At 36.6% G+C, this 15,783-nt stretch overlaps 1 protein-coding gene across 3 annotated transcripts in view; it reads right to left on the reverse strand.

Moving 5' to 3' along the window:
* Positions 1-4,390: 4,390 nt before the first annotated feature.
* Positions 4,391-15,783, reverse strand: part of LOC103697790 (GATA transcription factor 19-like) — a 38,252-nt gene continuing 26,859 nt past the window's right edge. For all 3 annotated transcript variants that reach the window (XM_039118806.2, XM_088721677.1, XM_039118807.2), the window contains 4 exons: positions 14,439-14,561; positions 14,176-14,281; positions 4,783-4,851; positions 4,391-4,678 (listed from right to left, as the gene is read on the reverse strand). In XM_039118806.2, coding sequence (XP_038974734.1) covers positions 4,586-4,678; positions 4,783-4,851; positions 14,176-14,281; positions 14,439-14,561 — 391 coding nt within the window. In that variant the 3' untranslated portion in view covers positions 4,391-4,585. The remainder of the gene's footprint in view (positions 4,679-4,782; positions 4,852-14,175; positions 14,282-14,438; positions 14,562-15,783) is intronic.

The following is a 15,783-nucleotide window of genomic DNA, read 5'->3' on the forward strand; positions in this document are numbered from 1 at the left end:
TAGCTAGTACAAGTCTGCAACTTCTGGAGACTGATCTCTAGGGCTGAGGCAGTGGTGGGCTGTGCCAATTTCCATAATTTGGAACAATCGTTTTTACTAGCTAATTCAAATAAGTTTACAGGAATAACCACTAAGTTTAGTTGTCTTTTGTTTGTTTTTGGTCTACAACGTTGGTGCAACTAACAATCTCACAATAACTAGTGAAGAAGGTCTAGCATTACCATTTCTGTTAGTTCAAGCAGAAACCATCCATCCAACCAGTATAATGTTCTTGTTATCTTGAAGAAGATGTGATGCAAAACCATCTACCAAGGTTTTCAACCCTCAAGTTGGTATGTTTACAGCCTAAAAATACCTTCAGCAGCATTCTAAAGTTCTTGTGGTTATTATAAGGTCTTCAATCGCTCAATCTTGTTCGGTTACACTCTAATCTTGGTTAGAGTGAACATAAAAGTTGTATGCACAACCTCTACTATTGATGATGCAAGTGGCTGAGCCAGCAATACACAAGCCTTCGTTCTGTCATGATAACAAGAATGATAGGGTATTCGATGCATGATGATGAACAGGATATTGACACAACAACAACAAAAATGAGGGATTTTTACATGTTTGAATACATGTAGCAGCTATTTTTCAATTATTACGATAAAATAATCCTATAAACAATTATAGGCCATAGTCATTGCTAAATGGATGGCAAACATTCAAATCGGTTAGTAGTTGAGTTATAGGGCTAGTTTGTCCTAATAATAGAAAAAGGCACTATATATATTTTCAGAAAAAAAGGGATTACTTGGTTTTGGAAAAAGATGTAAATTCTGCATTAAAAAACCATCTACTTTTTGATGCTCAAGAAATTATAGATCCTTTTTTAACCATAGAAAATTATATATTAAATTGCTCATGGATATTTTTAAATATTTACTGCATGAATGGTGCATATTAGACCTTAGCAATTGATTCCGCTAGTAGTGGCTTGCCTTCTTAAGATTGTTAGCAAACTCGGCTAGTAGCAGCTTGCCTTCTTAAGATTGTTGGGAAACTCACCATTACGGGTGGCAATTTGGGCAGGTTAGACTAAATATGGATCCAATCAAATATATAATATATCAAAAATTTGTCAACCCAAATTTGGCTTGTTTATTGAATAGATCAAAAATTCAAATCGAAACCTAATCATTTTATTAAATAGGTAACTTAATTTAACTCACAATGGGTTGAATTAATTTAAAGAGAATGTTTAACGGTTAAGCATTGCCACCTCTACTCGCCATCCCTCTTCTTTACTAGCATGATGCCCTACAGTCAAAGGGAATGCCTTGTTGCCCCATTCCCATTCTCAAACTTCTACTTCTTAGGACCTCAAAATCGGAAATATCCGTGTACATTTTTTATGACCTAGTTAAATTATTTAAGGACAAGATGGACTAGGGGGTTTCTACATATGTATCATCCTAGAAAATGTAAATCCATTTTTTCTTGCAAAATCAATAATCTTATAGATTTTTTATGCAAAATTTATATAAGAGTTAAGAGTTGATTTCTAAATGGATATTTTTTACATCCATATTTGATCTAAATGGATATGGATATCATAGGAAATTATCTTTGTGGATACATCTACTCAAATGATAATATACAATGATCAGTTGAGACATTGAAAGTAAATAAATGGAATAATCATAAATGCTCCAGAGACATGCATCAAATCAATTGATTTATTGTGGGTTTACTAAAAGATGATGTGAAGTATGTTTTAATCACTCTACTCCAAGAAGCATTATGAATGATTTGTAAATAATCATATGAAGTCACTTCCATAACATAATTAGTGGGTTCAAGTAACTAAATTTAGAACTAAAGAGAAAATAAATGCAATTATACTAAATGGGAATTTAGTGGGGAAGGTGAAACACTGGAGTACCTTGCCTTCTTTTAAAAGCGCAAAAAGAAAATAAAGCAACTAGGCTAATGCAATATGACTAAGCTATATGAATACGAATATTCAAGAGAATGCAAAGATAAAGAAGAAGAAAGGAAAGACTAACGGACTTCCTGAGATGTGCAAAGCTTCGCCCAGCTTTCCTGCAAACACCCTTTTGAGTCCTCCACACCCTCTAGACTATCGAAAAAACTAGATATTGGCCGCTTAAGATAGGGTAGCCTTAGTTTCTCTTAGTTTGTTCTTGTAAGGCTCAGAGCTCCTTCAGTAGTTTTCTTGTAGGATTCTAGGATGGATTTTGGTGTGAGGGCCTTGGGGGCTTATATATAGGGATCTTAGGAGAGGGCTGAGTTTACATATCCAATGTGGGGCTAAAAGGAATATTAAAAATTATGTGACAATTAGTCAAAATCAAGTAAAAAACAATTTAAAAGAGTTTTAGCCTGAATGTTCTCTGGATCCCTTCTCAACAGTAATGGTGCTGCCGTTGGAAGGCAACCGATACTAGTTAGTTTGGCATCAGAAGCCAACTGAGTTTGAGCAGTCTGCCATTAGCTCTAGCTAGTTGAGTCAATTGACTGTTACTTGTATGTCACCAGTTAGCTAATGATGATGAAGGGATAAACTAGTACTAGAGTTTTGATCGATTAAAGTAAAACCCCTACAAAATCAAGGTTTGAATGCATGTGGTAGGTGATGTGGCATGACTAGGATATTAATCTTGGGTTGTTGCCTCTAGAGGCGTCATGATTAATGACACTTTTAATCTTTCTTTAGTACGTTAAAAGTAGGGCATCTACAATGCCGGCCCACGTTATTAATGCATGGCATTGCAGACATGGAGTAGGCTTTTGGTGATGCGAGAACTTGTGTTGACCTATGCTACTATTGTGTATGGCTCTTGCAACAAATCTACAACTATTAGTTAGAATTATATTCTAATTAATTATTTTTTAGTTATTAATTAATTGGAACAACTAAGCCTCAAAGTTGGGTCAAGATAAGCTCAATTAGATTAGGTCAAGTCCAATTAAGAAGACTTGGCCTATTACCAAGTCCAATCATAGTTAGACTAGGGTTAGAAGACGGAGCAGCTAGGCGCTCCACCCTTCCCTCCTCCCTATATGGGAAGCTCCTTTGGTTCCTAAGCAAGAGATGCCTCCTAGTTTGACTAAACACTAAGGGTGCATTTAGTTCGCGATTGGATTTGAAAATAGAATGGATTGGAATAGAAATTGGAATAGTCATATTCCCTGATGCATTTGGTTCGTGACTGGACTTGAAATCGGAAAATCAATTAAATAGGGAGGTATCTTTCGGAAAATCAATTAAATAGAGGAATGTTTTTGGAAAATTAATTTTTTAAAATAAACTTGACAAAATAGGATTTGAATATTAGGAAAGAGCCAGAATTGGATTTTGGAGCTTAGAATAAGAATGGGAATAGAACTTCGTCCAACTAAATAGTTGGAGTGAAAATCACTAATTCTCATTCCTATTTCAGAGGTCAACATCTCCCTAACCAAATATATCCTTGGAAAGATTTCCTAGTTGAAATTGGCTACTAACTAGTGCTTCTATTTATAGGAGATCTTGGCGACTTGTGGCATGTGAGAAACATACTTGAGAGTGAAAAAGAAAGAGGGGGCAGCTCAAGGCTCTACTCCAAGAAAAGAAAATGTTTAGAACACCTACACAATTTGGAGTAAAAAGGCTCTGGAATTTCAAGTTTAAATTTCTTGATCAAGTGCACTTTGTTTTTCTTGAGCCTGGTCAGGAAAAGGCTATATGGTTACTTTCATTTTTCAGTTTCTTACCTTCAGAGTTTTGCCCTTATATGCCTTTCTGTTCTTTTAGTTTCATTATAATCATCAGCTAACGCGTTAGAATGCACCGCTAGGTTTTAAGTTGTGGTTTACTTTTATGGTGATTAGACCACTAATTATTTTCCGAATACCTTATCCTACCCTTTTTTTGTGGATGGCCAAATCCAACCAAAATGTGTATAACATGAGCCATCTAAAAATTTTGATTAACAGGTACATGCCCATTGTTCTCACACCCTTCTACATCTCCCATGTATACGAACAAGATGTCTAGGTGCCTACCATACTTTCAAGCGTCCCTGCACTTCTTAAATGCAAACTATGTATCAGTAGGTTTTCTAAATCCACTTCTTGAGCCAGATTGTTCAAAACATTTGACATCTTTCCACAACACTACCAGATTTCATTATAACTTGTAATTTTTAGCGAAAATCATATGATTCCTTTAGGAAAAATCAAGGATATCTTAAGTTCTAGAGATATGCATCGAGTCCCAGCCAGCTCATACAGGTTTCAGTACAAACAGGTTAAGCATGGCACTCTTGTGCTGCCATCGATCAGGTATGCTTAGACATTGGAAATTCCGCCATCCCCAACATCGTCATTTCAAGTATTGGCATTTTCTGCAGATCGGGGAAGCCCACAAATTATTTAGTATAAAACTGTTTAAATACTCCGGCAAATGTGTCCATGTCTTCATTTCATGCTGCACATCTGCCAGTAGTACTCGTGCTGCTCTCAACAAAGCAAAGAAGTATATACAGCTACAATTTCATATCAAATCAGTTTGTGGATATTTATGCGCTTCTTGCACTCACATCTCGGCGCTGGTCACAACTGAATCATGATTATTTGAGGTAAGAAGTGCCTTGGTGTCACTCTTCATTTCTGATCCAACAGATCCTACCTGCGTGAGGAAGAAACATGGGAACCATGTCAGTATCAGTGAATTTAAACATCCACATTTATGCTGCTTTGTAGAATTTCCTGGTATTGCTGCAAATTACCCACCATCTCATTAGGATTGGCAGGATTCTGGATGCCCATTTTGGAGGTTGTAGCGACACTTCTCAAAGTACCCTGCAGATGCAACAAATCAAGTGAATGTCTCAAGTCAGGACAAACAGATCAACTGTTCACTAAATATGAAATTTGAAAACTGAAACTATTTTGTAGGCATAATTAAAGAATTTGAATATGATGTAGATTCTATTAGTAGGTTGGATGAAAATAAATTAATTTAATCACAGCATAAAAAATTTCAATGTTTGCTGAACCGAGCCGAACCGCCTGGTTCGGTTCATCCACATTTTTCGGAACCGGCTCCTAACTGGCCAGAACCGATCTTGGACTACACAGACTCGGTCTGAATCGACCAGTTTCATGCAAAACCGGTCCGTTTGCAACCAAGTCGGACCGATTTCAAACCGATCCCCCTCCCCTCCCTCTTTTTTGCTTTTAAAGAAAGTTTGGGAAAGGCCTGAGAAGTTATTTAGGCCTTTCCAACATATCCGAAGACCCCCCTCCCACCCTCAGGGCTAAAAATACGCCGATTCAGCACAATTAAAGAAGGATCCAACCCAAAATAATGTATGCTTCCTCTCCCTTACCTCATTTTCTCTTTTTTTTTAGGACACCGAAAAAACCTCGAAATTCGCAAAATGAGGGAAGATCATGTCATATTTTCTTATTTTGTCAAGATTTCATGATATATTATATATTTATAGATGATCTATACAATTTTCAAATTATATATAATTTTTAAAATTAAAAAATATTTTTTTGGATAAAAAAATAAAACAAAATTCAAAAAAAACTGTACAATCAGAAGCGTATTTAGAGGCATGCAATCTACTCTCCAAAAAAATTTGCTATCCATTTATTAAAGTTTTGATGCAATCATGCGCATGGTAGCCTAGGCCTAAATTTTTTAAAAAATTAAAAAATAAATAGCCTTTGATGCATTCCTATAGGCCTACAAAAACATATGTAGTATCTATGGTAGGATTCTACATAAATCTGAGATCAAATTAATTTTTTAAAATATTTAGATTTAAAAATTATTTTTTAATTTAAAAATGATTAAAAATATATAATTAATACCAAAAATTATGAAAAATTAGTACGTATTACATATTTCATAAATATATTTTGAAGTAAAAATCATATTTCTCTGAATTTATGGTATTTAAACATATTTTTAAATTTAAAATTTTTAAAATTATATAAATTAATTAAAAAATATAAAAAATAGTACTATGTATTAGATAACTTAGATGAATTTTTTGAAGTAAAAAATATTTTTCTACTCATAATGAAATTTTGCTATTTTTAAATAATTAATAAACCGATGTACTTGATAAACCTGCAGAAATAAAACCATCAATAAAAAAAGAATGTAGAGCATGACATTAGTTGAGATCATGGGCATATGCTCTTGAGTCGGCACTACTCGAAGTACAATTAGTGCAACACAGAGTTCAAAGGGAGAGAAAAAAACCACCTTTCTATGTGTCGAAAATGCCCACAGGAGGTCCGACAGCTAATAATGAAATACTTCACTGATTTTCGAGCAGTGAATAAAAAGATTGCCAAGAAAAAGGCAGAGGTGGACCGTCGAGCAGCAAAACCACCTTTCTATCATTCCTAGAAGTCAAAGGAAGCATCTACTCCAAATGATGAAGCACAGATCCAGACTGACATTCAGACGAGCCTGGATGATCAGTGACAGCAGAATGAGATAGTTAGGCATGGAGCTCCATTTGGGCCCTCACACTATGAGTCGGACTCCGGTTCTGCAAGCAGCAGAGAAGATCCAGAGTTTAAGAGAACCTCCTCAGTTAGGGAGGTCGTTTCAGCAGAGGCGGTGGCCGTGTTGCATTTATGCTGGGGGCTTTTGGTAGCAGAAAGAAGTCCTCTAGAGAGATTCCACCAGGAGCACCATCCATGATCTAGATCCACATGCCTTCCCCAGTAAGAATTCAAAGCAACAGAGGGTTGACACAATGCTAAGAAAGGATAAGAAAAGGGTTATATGGTGAGCTATTGGATCCTGATTCCCACTTTAGTCACATCCCAGCGAATGCGACAGACAATACGTGCTATAGGTATGTTATTAACTCCATACAAGCTATCAAGTCCCGATGTAAATCCTCTAGGACCGAAGGACATCTATGATAAGCTTCTTGACAATAATGAGGAGCTAGAGAAGTAGATTGCCTCATATAAGTAGCCTACATATGGACTGATAGTAATGTGTGATGGTGGACCAATCCTACCAAATGGAACATCATCAACTTCTTGACATATTGTGATATGAAGACTTTCTTCCATAAGTCGGTTCATACCTCCGATCAGGTGCACGACCCCATGTATATCCTTTAATTGATTGAGAAGGTGATTGACCAAGTAGAAAGAAGAATGTTGCGTAAGTCATCACTAATAATGGGTCACAATATAAGACCGTCGGAGAGATCTTGATTAAATGGCGACCACATATTTTTTGAACCCATGTGCTGCACATGTATCGATCTCATGTTAATGGACATTATAAGATTCATATGGTGTAGCAGATAGTGAAGACAGCCCAAACCATTACCAGATATATTTATAACTATATATGGGTCCTTTCATTGATAAGGAGGATGCAGGAAGAGAGATCTTGAAACCAGAAGTCACAGAGTTTGCTACCAACTACACTGTACTTGATAGCCTTCTTAAGAGAAAAGCGGTCCTATGCCAGATGTTTGTCAGTCCCGAATAGCAGAAAAATAGATTTGCGAGGACCGACACTAAGGGGAGCAATGTCGAGGACTTGGTGACGAGGCAAATATTCTGGCAGCAGGTCAAGAAGATAGTAAAGACTATCAAGCCATTGTACGAAGTTCTTCGGACTGTGGACAATGAGAGGTACCCCTAGATGGGCTTCTTGTATCATATGATGGAGAGTAAAGAATCAGATTAGGGAGGTAGATCCGAGACATATGCAGGAGTACATCGACATCATTGAGCAGCGGTGAGACTACCAAAGGGATAAAAACTTGTATTTAGCAGGTAAGCAAGAACATTGACAATTAGACTATTGTACTTGTACAATTTTACTAAAACAATTACGAACCCTATCTGCAGTTTACTACCTGAACCCAAGATTTCAGTACACCGTATCTGAAATCAATATGAATGACGAACTTCTGATCGCTCTACGTAATATAATTTATAAGATGGAGCTTGATCTAGAAGTCGCGATCCTATATCTAGAAGAAGTAAGTTAACTTAAATGACATGCGTAAGTTAATTGGTATCTTCAATTATTAATATATTACAATACGTTTTCTTTTAAGAGACCAAAATATTTAGAGAGGGCACCAACAGCTTTAGAGTCTTGGTAGCTATCGTACGAAAAGTATGAATCTTAGTATATTACATATCAACAATAACTATTACCTGACATTAGCTGGTTACTAATATAATACTATCTTATATATAATTTTTTCAATATTTTTGTAGCTGAATGGTGGATTCATTTTGGTTTGTCTGAGAGAAATCTTAAGTGTCTAGCTATCTGAATCCTCTTCCGGACGGTCTCCTTAAGTGGCTGTGAGCACAATTGGTCTACCTTCGCCCTCATCCACAGCAAGCAGAGGAATCGTCTAACATAGAAGCGCCTTAACAACCTTGTATATGTTTACTACAATCTGAGGTTGGGTTAAACTGTGTTCAAGAGGAAGTGAACCTAATGTACACAGACCCAATCATAATGCTTTCGTTGAAGATGACAATGATCCTGTGATCGAATGGCTTGTAGGCCAGTATGAGCTGGAGCTTGATGAGCCAGATTACCTCCATGTTCAGCCAGTTTCATAGCCAGCGAGGCTAGAATCAATGTAAGGCAATGGGCAAATCGCAACATTCCACGCATGCTTCCAGCTAATCAACCATAGCCACAGAAGTTACTATAGGCCAGTCATTACATGACTCCTTGTCCGAGACATCCTCTTAGAGATGATCGAGAGTTGCTTAGAGGAGGCCACCAAGCTACCTGGTCGACTCCGTCAGGAGAGCGACATCCATCCTCCCAATGTAGCCAGGCAAAGAGGGGCATGAAGGGTAAGCAGGCAGCTGCTCAGCACAGCAAAAACAAAAAAGAAAGGCAATTGCAACCCCAATGGAGTATAGAGGATTCGTCAGTTCACTCAGATTCAGAGACCAAGAGCAGCAATGATAACAGTTCGAGTGATCATGGCTCTGCTAGCCAGAGTGAACATAAGACCACCATTTATGAGAGCCATCGAATGGTTTTCGATTAACTGGCGAGTACCAATTTATGCATGCTACATAGGATAGAGACTACAGCGTATGATCTAGTAGAGCCCGTGAGTCTAAGATTGCATATAAGTGACGAGCTCTCGAGATCATTCAAGAGGACACAATGCAACCGCAGATGACCTCGCACGTGAAGTAGGATCCATAGACATATCTGGTTCCGAGTTGTATACTGAATTTTATTACCTGCAACCACAGGCAGCCTATGACCCATATGGATATGGATATGGTGTGTCTGAGGCATCGTCTTCCAATAGCTACTACCCTATGCAGCCCAAAATATCTTACGGATTGAATTTTACTACTACCATATTCAGATGGGCTCATCCACAGTTGTATTATAAGCTAGAGAAGTTCTCAGAGCCAAAGCTTCAGCGAGAAATTTGAGAGTGCTTATAACCCAAAGCGCGTTACTTATGGGATGAACGTACAAAAAATACGCTGCCACTTAGAAGGGTGGGCTGATGTGCCTCCTGACTATACTAATGATCCGGATATCTACAATAAGCATTGCCACTCGACGAAATTTTTGATATCGGTATATTGTACTTTAAATAATGTAATTAATTGTATAATTTTATATTTTCTTATCTTATTAGTTGATTTTAGGATATTTCATATTGCTTCATGTAACATACAATATCTCACTTATTATTTTATGTTTTATATCACTTTAAAATAACAAGATGCATCATTTAGATTATACCGAAATTATAGAAACATCAGAAAATATCAAATTACACTTAAAATCATTAAAAAAATAAAAAAATTAATTACCAATTAATCAAACATGAAAAGATAAAAAAATTGGCATGATGGTTCTGTGGCGTGTCAATTCAAAATCAGCATGTCCGAGTGTACCATGTGTCAGTACGGTACAGAAGTGTACCATGTGTTGGTACGGTACTGAACCCGTACACGTGCCGACCCACCTGCAGACTGGTATGGGTTTCAGAATCGGTTCTGTGGACCTTGGCCTGTTTGGTCGAACCGGCACGCCCAAGCGTACCATCTCAGTACAGTAGTGAACTAATATCGTACCAATCCGCCCGCCAGCCACGACGGACCTTGGCTTGTTTGATATTGTTGTTTTTGTATTTTTGTTTCTCTACGAATTATTGAAATATCATATAGAGATTTATGTTGTAGATACGATTTGCACAAAACTTCTGCTGCTCCTTGATTTTATTTTCACTCTTTTCAAAAGCAATAGATCTTTGCTACCTAAAGATCTAGACATTTTACAAACAATTTGAAAAAGCAAAAAGGTTTCATTATACAAGGGTTTGATCCCTTTTATGGACACATAAAATTTTTCCCTATTATAGATGCTTGTGGACTTTTTTAACTGGATGTCCAAATCTACATTTGGAAAAAAAACCTTAATATCCAAATCCATAACCGATATCCAGCTAAATAGTAAACATATATCCAGATCCGTATCCAAATTCGTATCCATTAACTGGCAAACTTATAAGCATATATCTAGAACTTTATCCGAATCCGATCAGATACAAGGATTTCTATCTGTATCCGATTTGAACTGGATCTAAACTGATTTATATCCAAATCCCTAAGACAATCTAATACCCATATACAAGAATTTCTGATGATGCTTACCCTAGCATCTTGTTTGGCTATAGATGTAATTTAATCTAAATAATCTCTCCTAAATTGGAATTACATCAAGAAGGTTATTCTTTAGCTCTAGCCACTATTTGCAAATATTGGAGATGAGATGGACCCATATGGGTTTGGACTACCCCTTAGAATAACCTCTAGATCATCTAGCCTATTCAGAAAGATAACACCCCTACCCATCCCAATCTTGATATAATATCATACCCACCCTTAAATACCTATTTCTCTTGACATTTTTCTAGGTGGAGTTTAACTAGTCCTCATCCTTGAATCCCTAAGTCCTCTTGATGTGTTTGTAAATGGAGATAAACTAGTCCTTATTCAAGATATATAAAATTCAATACTGCAACTTCCTTAAATCCCTAGATGCCTTGCATCAAAATATGTATCATAACCAGGTGTACTCATAAACCAAACAACAACTTCCTTTATTCAAGAATTAAGAGAGTCCTATTTAATTTAAATGCTATTGAACCTTATTTTGAGGTTCGTATTTAATGGATGCATGCAAGGTCTGCCGAATAAGTGCCAGGTGTTGTACTGATTAGTGACTTGTATGGTGTGGTACCAGTACCTACCCTATCAGGTATACTAGTTTGGTATCAATACACATTTTTTTTGCTTTTTTTTGTTTGGAGTGATTATTTAAATGTTTGTGGTTTGAATTATGATATTAATGCTATTTTGATGTGGCTTTATGTATGGTATGCTGAACCGGCCCGTTCAGCCCGTACTGGATCGGTCTGGTCCTTGACCAGTCGACCGAGCGGTACAAGCCCGGTACTCGTGCGAACCAGACCGGTTCGCACCAGTACAAACCAACCAGTTCGCACCGATACGTGTGTCCTGGGCAACACGCCCGCGCTCGGTTCCCCATGTAGGGCATTTAATGCCACAGAGAGTGGCATTAAATGCCACAACATTTAACGCGGCGCAAAATATGTCTAGTTTCTCGTGGAATGTCTATGTTACTCATAGATATTGTGATCCTGATTATAATCTCAGCACAAAATCTGACTCCAACCCAGATAATATGCGCATCCCTGCATCCCATAATCAAAGACTCCTAAATAGCCATCCTGATACTGATTATCATGTCTGGCACTGCGTTGGCCATCCTATTTGAGAGAAGAGTGAGACAGCGAAAGCTGACCCATAATTTGGTTGAGATTGTGGAGGGTAGTAGCCACTCAAATACTATCTCAAATGTTGGATATCTATACATGTACTATTCCACTTATGTAGAATAGGATCGATAATCGATTCTAATCCACATATGTCCAGAGTCCCTACTTTGAACCTTTTGCAGGCATTTCTTACAAGTAGCTACATCAGAGTAACCACTAGCTTGGTGTTGCTTTAATCTCATCACCCTCCCCACTTCCACTTTGCATCACACCACTTGCGCCTCCAGTACTATTGATCCAAAATCATTAGACCATGCTCCCAACCTATGTTAGTCTCCCTTTCTGGATCTATTTCTGCAAGTTTAACGAACACACACCATAAACTACCTCAATCATCACCATAAATTATGTAAATTGAATCTACAAAATTTTAAAATAATATTTTTATATTTTTTAGAAAAATTAATGACCTTATAATATAATTTCACTTAAAATATGTGATATTTTATAAATTATGTAAAATCTATGCTCGTCCCATAAATCATGCTCTAATTAGCAATACATATAACCAATTTTTATAATTTTTATCTGAATTAATAATATTTAATTAATAAAATGCTTAAAATTAGATAATTTACATTATATTGCACAAAAATGTAGAACTACATCAAGAAATATGTTTGTGTTATCTATAAATCATACTAATATTCATAATCTTTATATTTTTTAAATATTTTAAAATTAATTTTTAAATAACAAACTAATACTTAATTATATAATATGTAAAAAATTAATTTAATTTGGATTGATATAGAACCCTACCAGGAATACTACATATATTTTTTCAACCCATATGCATTAATCACCACTTACTCTTGAAATTTCTTTCAATTTGGGCTTAGGTTTGAGTATCCATAACCATTATTTAAATAAATTGCTATCAAGATAAGATAGCAGGAGCATGCTAACAATTTTTTCAGATTTTTTAAAAATTATTTTATAGTTTATTATTATTTTCTAATCCAAAAATACACTTTTGATATAAAAATTACAACATCAACAAAAATTTATGATTTCTATTTTAATGTATAGATCATTTTAGATCTACAGCATGTCATGAAATCATGCCAAAATATAAAAATTTTGAATAATATCCCCTCATTTTTGCTTTTATTGGGCATGAAAAGAAAAGAAAAAAGCAAAGGGAATAATGGGGGATTATACCTGATTTTTGTGGGATTTAGCGTCAAATCCGACAAGAAATCCCTTTATTGCCTCATCTTTCATCTAGAATTTTTGTTCAAGAGGCTTTCTAGTTCTCTGCCACCCCCTTTTAATAATCGGGGTGGTAAGTGGCCAAACAGCCCTAAACTTAGGCGATTCCACTCAGTTCAGCCCCAATTCAGGCCACCTACCAAATAGATGGGTTGCTTTGTCCAGTTAATGATAGTCATCCATCTTCACATATACATTCTATGCTTTCAAATAAAGAACTAGAAAAATAAAAGGTAGTCAACATGATGATTGCTCTAATTGTAATGATTAAAAGGTTACTGATATTACGTTGATTTTTCAAACCAAGTTGAATGCTAAACCATACGAGACATCCTGGAGATAGTACAAATCTCCGTGGTAACACCATGGGGGCAATCAAAAATAAAAAGAAAAGTGCTATAACTAATATAAGGTGATCAAATAATGACACATAATTGGTGGCTTTGATAGATAAGAAGTTAGTGAAATCAAACAAAATGATAAGATATGATGATGCCCAAAAACCAATAACACTACTTAGGGCTTGTTTGGGTAATCTAGCAAGATTTGGGCTGAACTTCTGCTGGATTCGTGGATTGGAATGGAAAAGAATCCCCAATTGGTCTTTGTTTTTCCTTTCTTGTAGACCCACAGGCCTACAAGCTAGGATTTTGGATTGGTGTTGGGTGGGCCTTTAAAAGATGCAGGGCTAAGTGGGCCAGCAGGCCCAATTCCTGAAAGATATTCCTATATAAATATCCAAACAAGCCCTTAGGAAAAATAGGTCACTATTCACAGTTTTAGTCAATTAAGAAACATCATAAGGAGGAACAAAGGATGCATGTACCATCAACTTGTTCAAGGATAGTGATACATGATATGCGTAATCCACCAATTTGGTTGACATGGTCCTCACCTAAGCTGAGTTTGAAACATGTTGACTAATAGAAATTTGTTTGTGTTTAATAACAATACACCCAAGGCCATGCAGTCAGCCACGTGATGGAGGTAAAAGACTTTAAATCAAGATAAAGCCAATCTGATATGATTTTGTGCAAACCTTGTTTGCCCACATCAATCCACAAGCATTGCAAAGAGACCTTGGACCAGCTGGTCCACGACGCATTGCTGGAGTCAGTTTCTCACTGATGCCACAGTTTTGGCAGCTGCAAAAACCACAAAAACATCAAGCAGAAAACTACAATAAAGCAAGAATTAATCAGAGCCAAAGCCATTAGATTCTTTCATGTGGATTCACTAGGAGGAATACTATCAAGAAAAAGTTACCGTACATGCATAAAAGAAATATGGGGGAAAACTCACATTTTCATTTCTCGAGGATTATCATCATGGCTAGAGCTTTGGGCAGGATCACAACTTGAAGAGACTGATGCCTCATCCTCAGGATTGGCCTTCCCAGCAAATTGCCCCTTCCGGCGCTTCATTCTGACAAGAATTTATCAATGATAAATATAAAATGGCCAGGAAGGGGAAGATGAACGAAGTCATCAGAAAATGCTAGTTTCAAAGCCTGTAACTTATGCCTTGTGAGTTTTGAACATTATAGCATGCTCTCTGTGCATTTTTTGCATCCGTTTTAAGAATGCATTACAGAATCACTGAATAAGTCCAATAAACTGTGCAAGAAGGCAGCTCCAAGTTCAAGATTAAAGCATGAAAGAGTATGAATTGCTTTTTTAGATCTTTAAAACTCAAGGATTTGGCATGCATGTTGTATAACAAAGAGAGCCTAGTGTGATAGGATTTTCCGATGGTATCCAAATGGACATACTATTTAAAATCTAGAAATTCCTTTACAGGGACCCTATTCAACAAGACATAATCCATTGTTATGTGGCATCATCAGTTGTGTCATCTCTAGACCACTATCACTAAACATGATTAGGTGATCTACGTATAACTCTATAGCATACATGCACGAAGATGATGTCACACTCAAAAGGGTATGAAACTATGAATCCTTTGTAATTGCACGCACGCAACAAAATTTTGGAATTTACATGAAATGAAGGAAGCATCAAAAACCTCTTGCAAGGCCTTTCTTCCTTTTACGTTTTTATCAGTGGCTAGCTTGTCCTGTTTACATCATCATTGTTGCACTGAATCATCACAACATCCTCTTCATCATCAAACCACACCAATGAGCTATCGCTCCTAGTATACGACAATTTAAACCTTGCTATGCACTACAAAAGTTTTCAGATTCCAGGGTTTTAACTCAATCCTTCAAGAAGCTTGAACCAAGTCATGGATTTACGAAAGGATATTAGAAACTTGACCAATCACTCCATCTTCTCCCTTTAAATGAAAAATGAAGAGTTTCTAATTCAAACATTTCTATTCCTCTGGACTGCAGATATTAAGACACATATAGCCTCTTCTCCTCCCTGATGGCCTTCAGGCCATCATTATCTTCATCTAAAACTAATTTCAATTCTCACAATTAGATGGTATTTACACCTTCAATTAGCTAATTATTTTGTCATCATTAGCTACTCTTTTGAGTTTTGACTTGTGGACCCCACATATCATTATGTGCAACCCAGACGGCATACTGACTTTCAAGTTTGTCATCCCAGGCTTCCTAGGGTTTAGCCCATCATTTGCCACCATCAAGATGACATACTAATCTTGCGGGCATAGTACT

Source organism: Phoenix dactylifera, chromosome 5 (assembly GCF_051530095.1).
Source record: "Phoenix dactylifera cultivar Ajwa chromosome 5, Ajwa_hap1_PhDact_Kaust_v1.1, whole genome shotgun sequence".
Taxonomy (NCBI): Eukaryota; Viridiplantae; Streptophyta; class Magnoliopsida; order Arecales; family Arecaceae; genus Phoenix; species Phoenix dactylifera.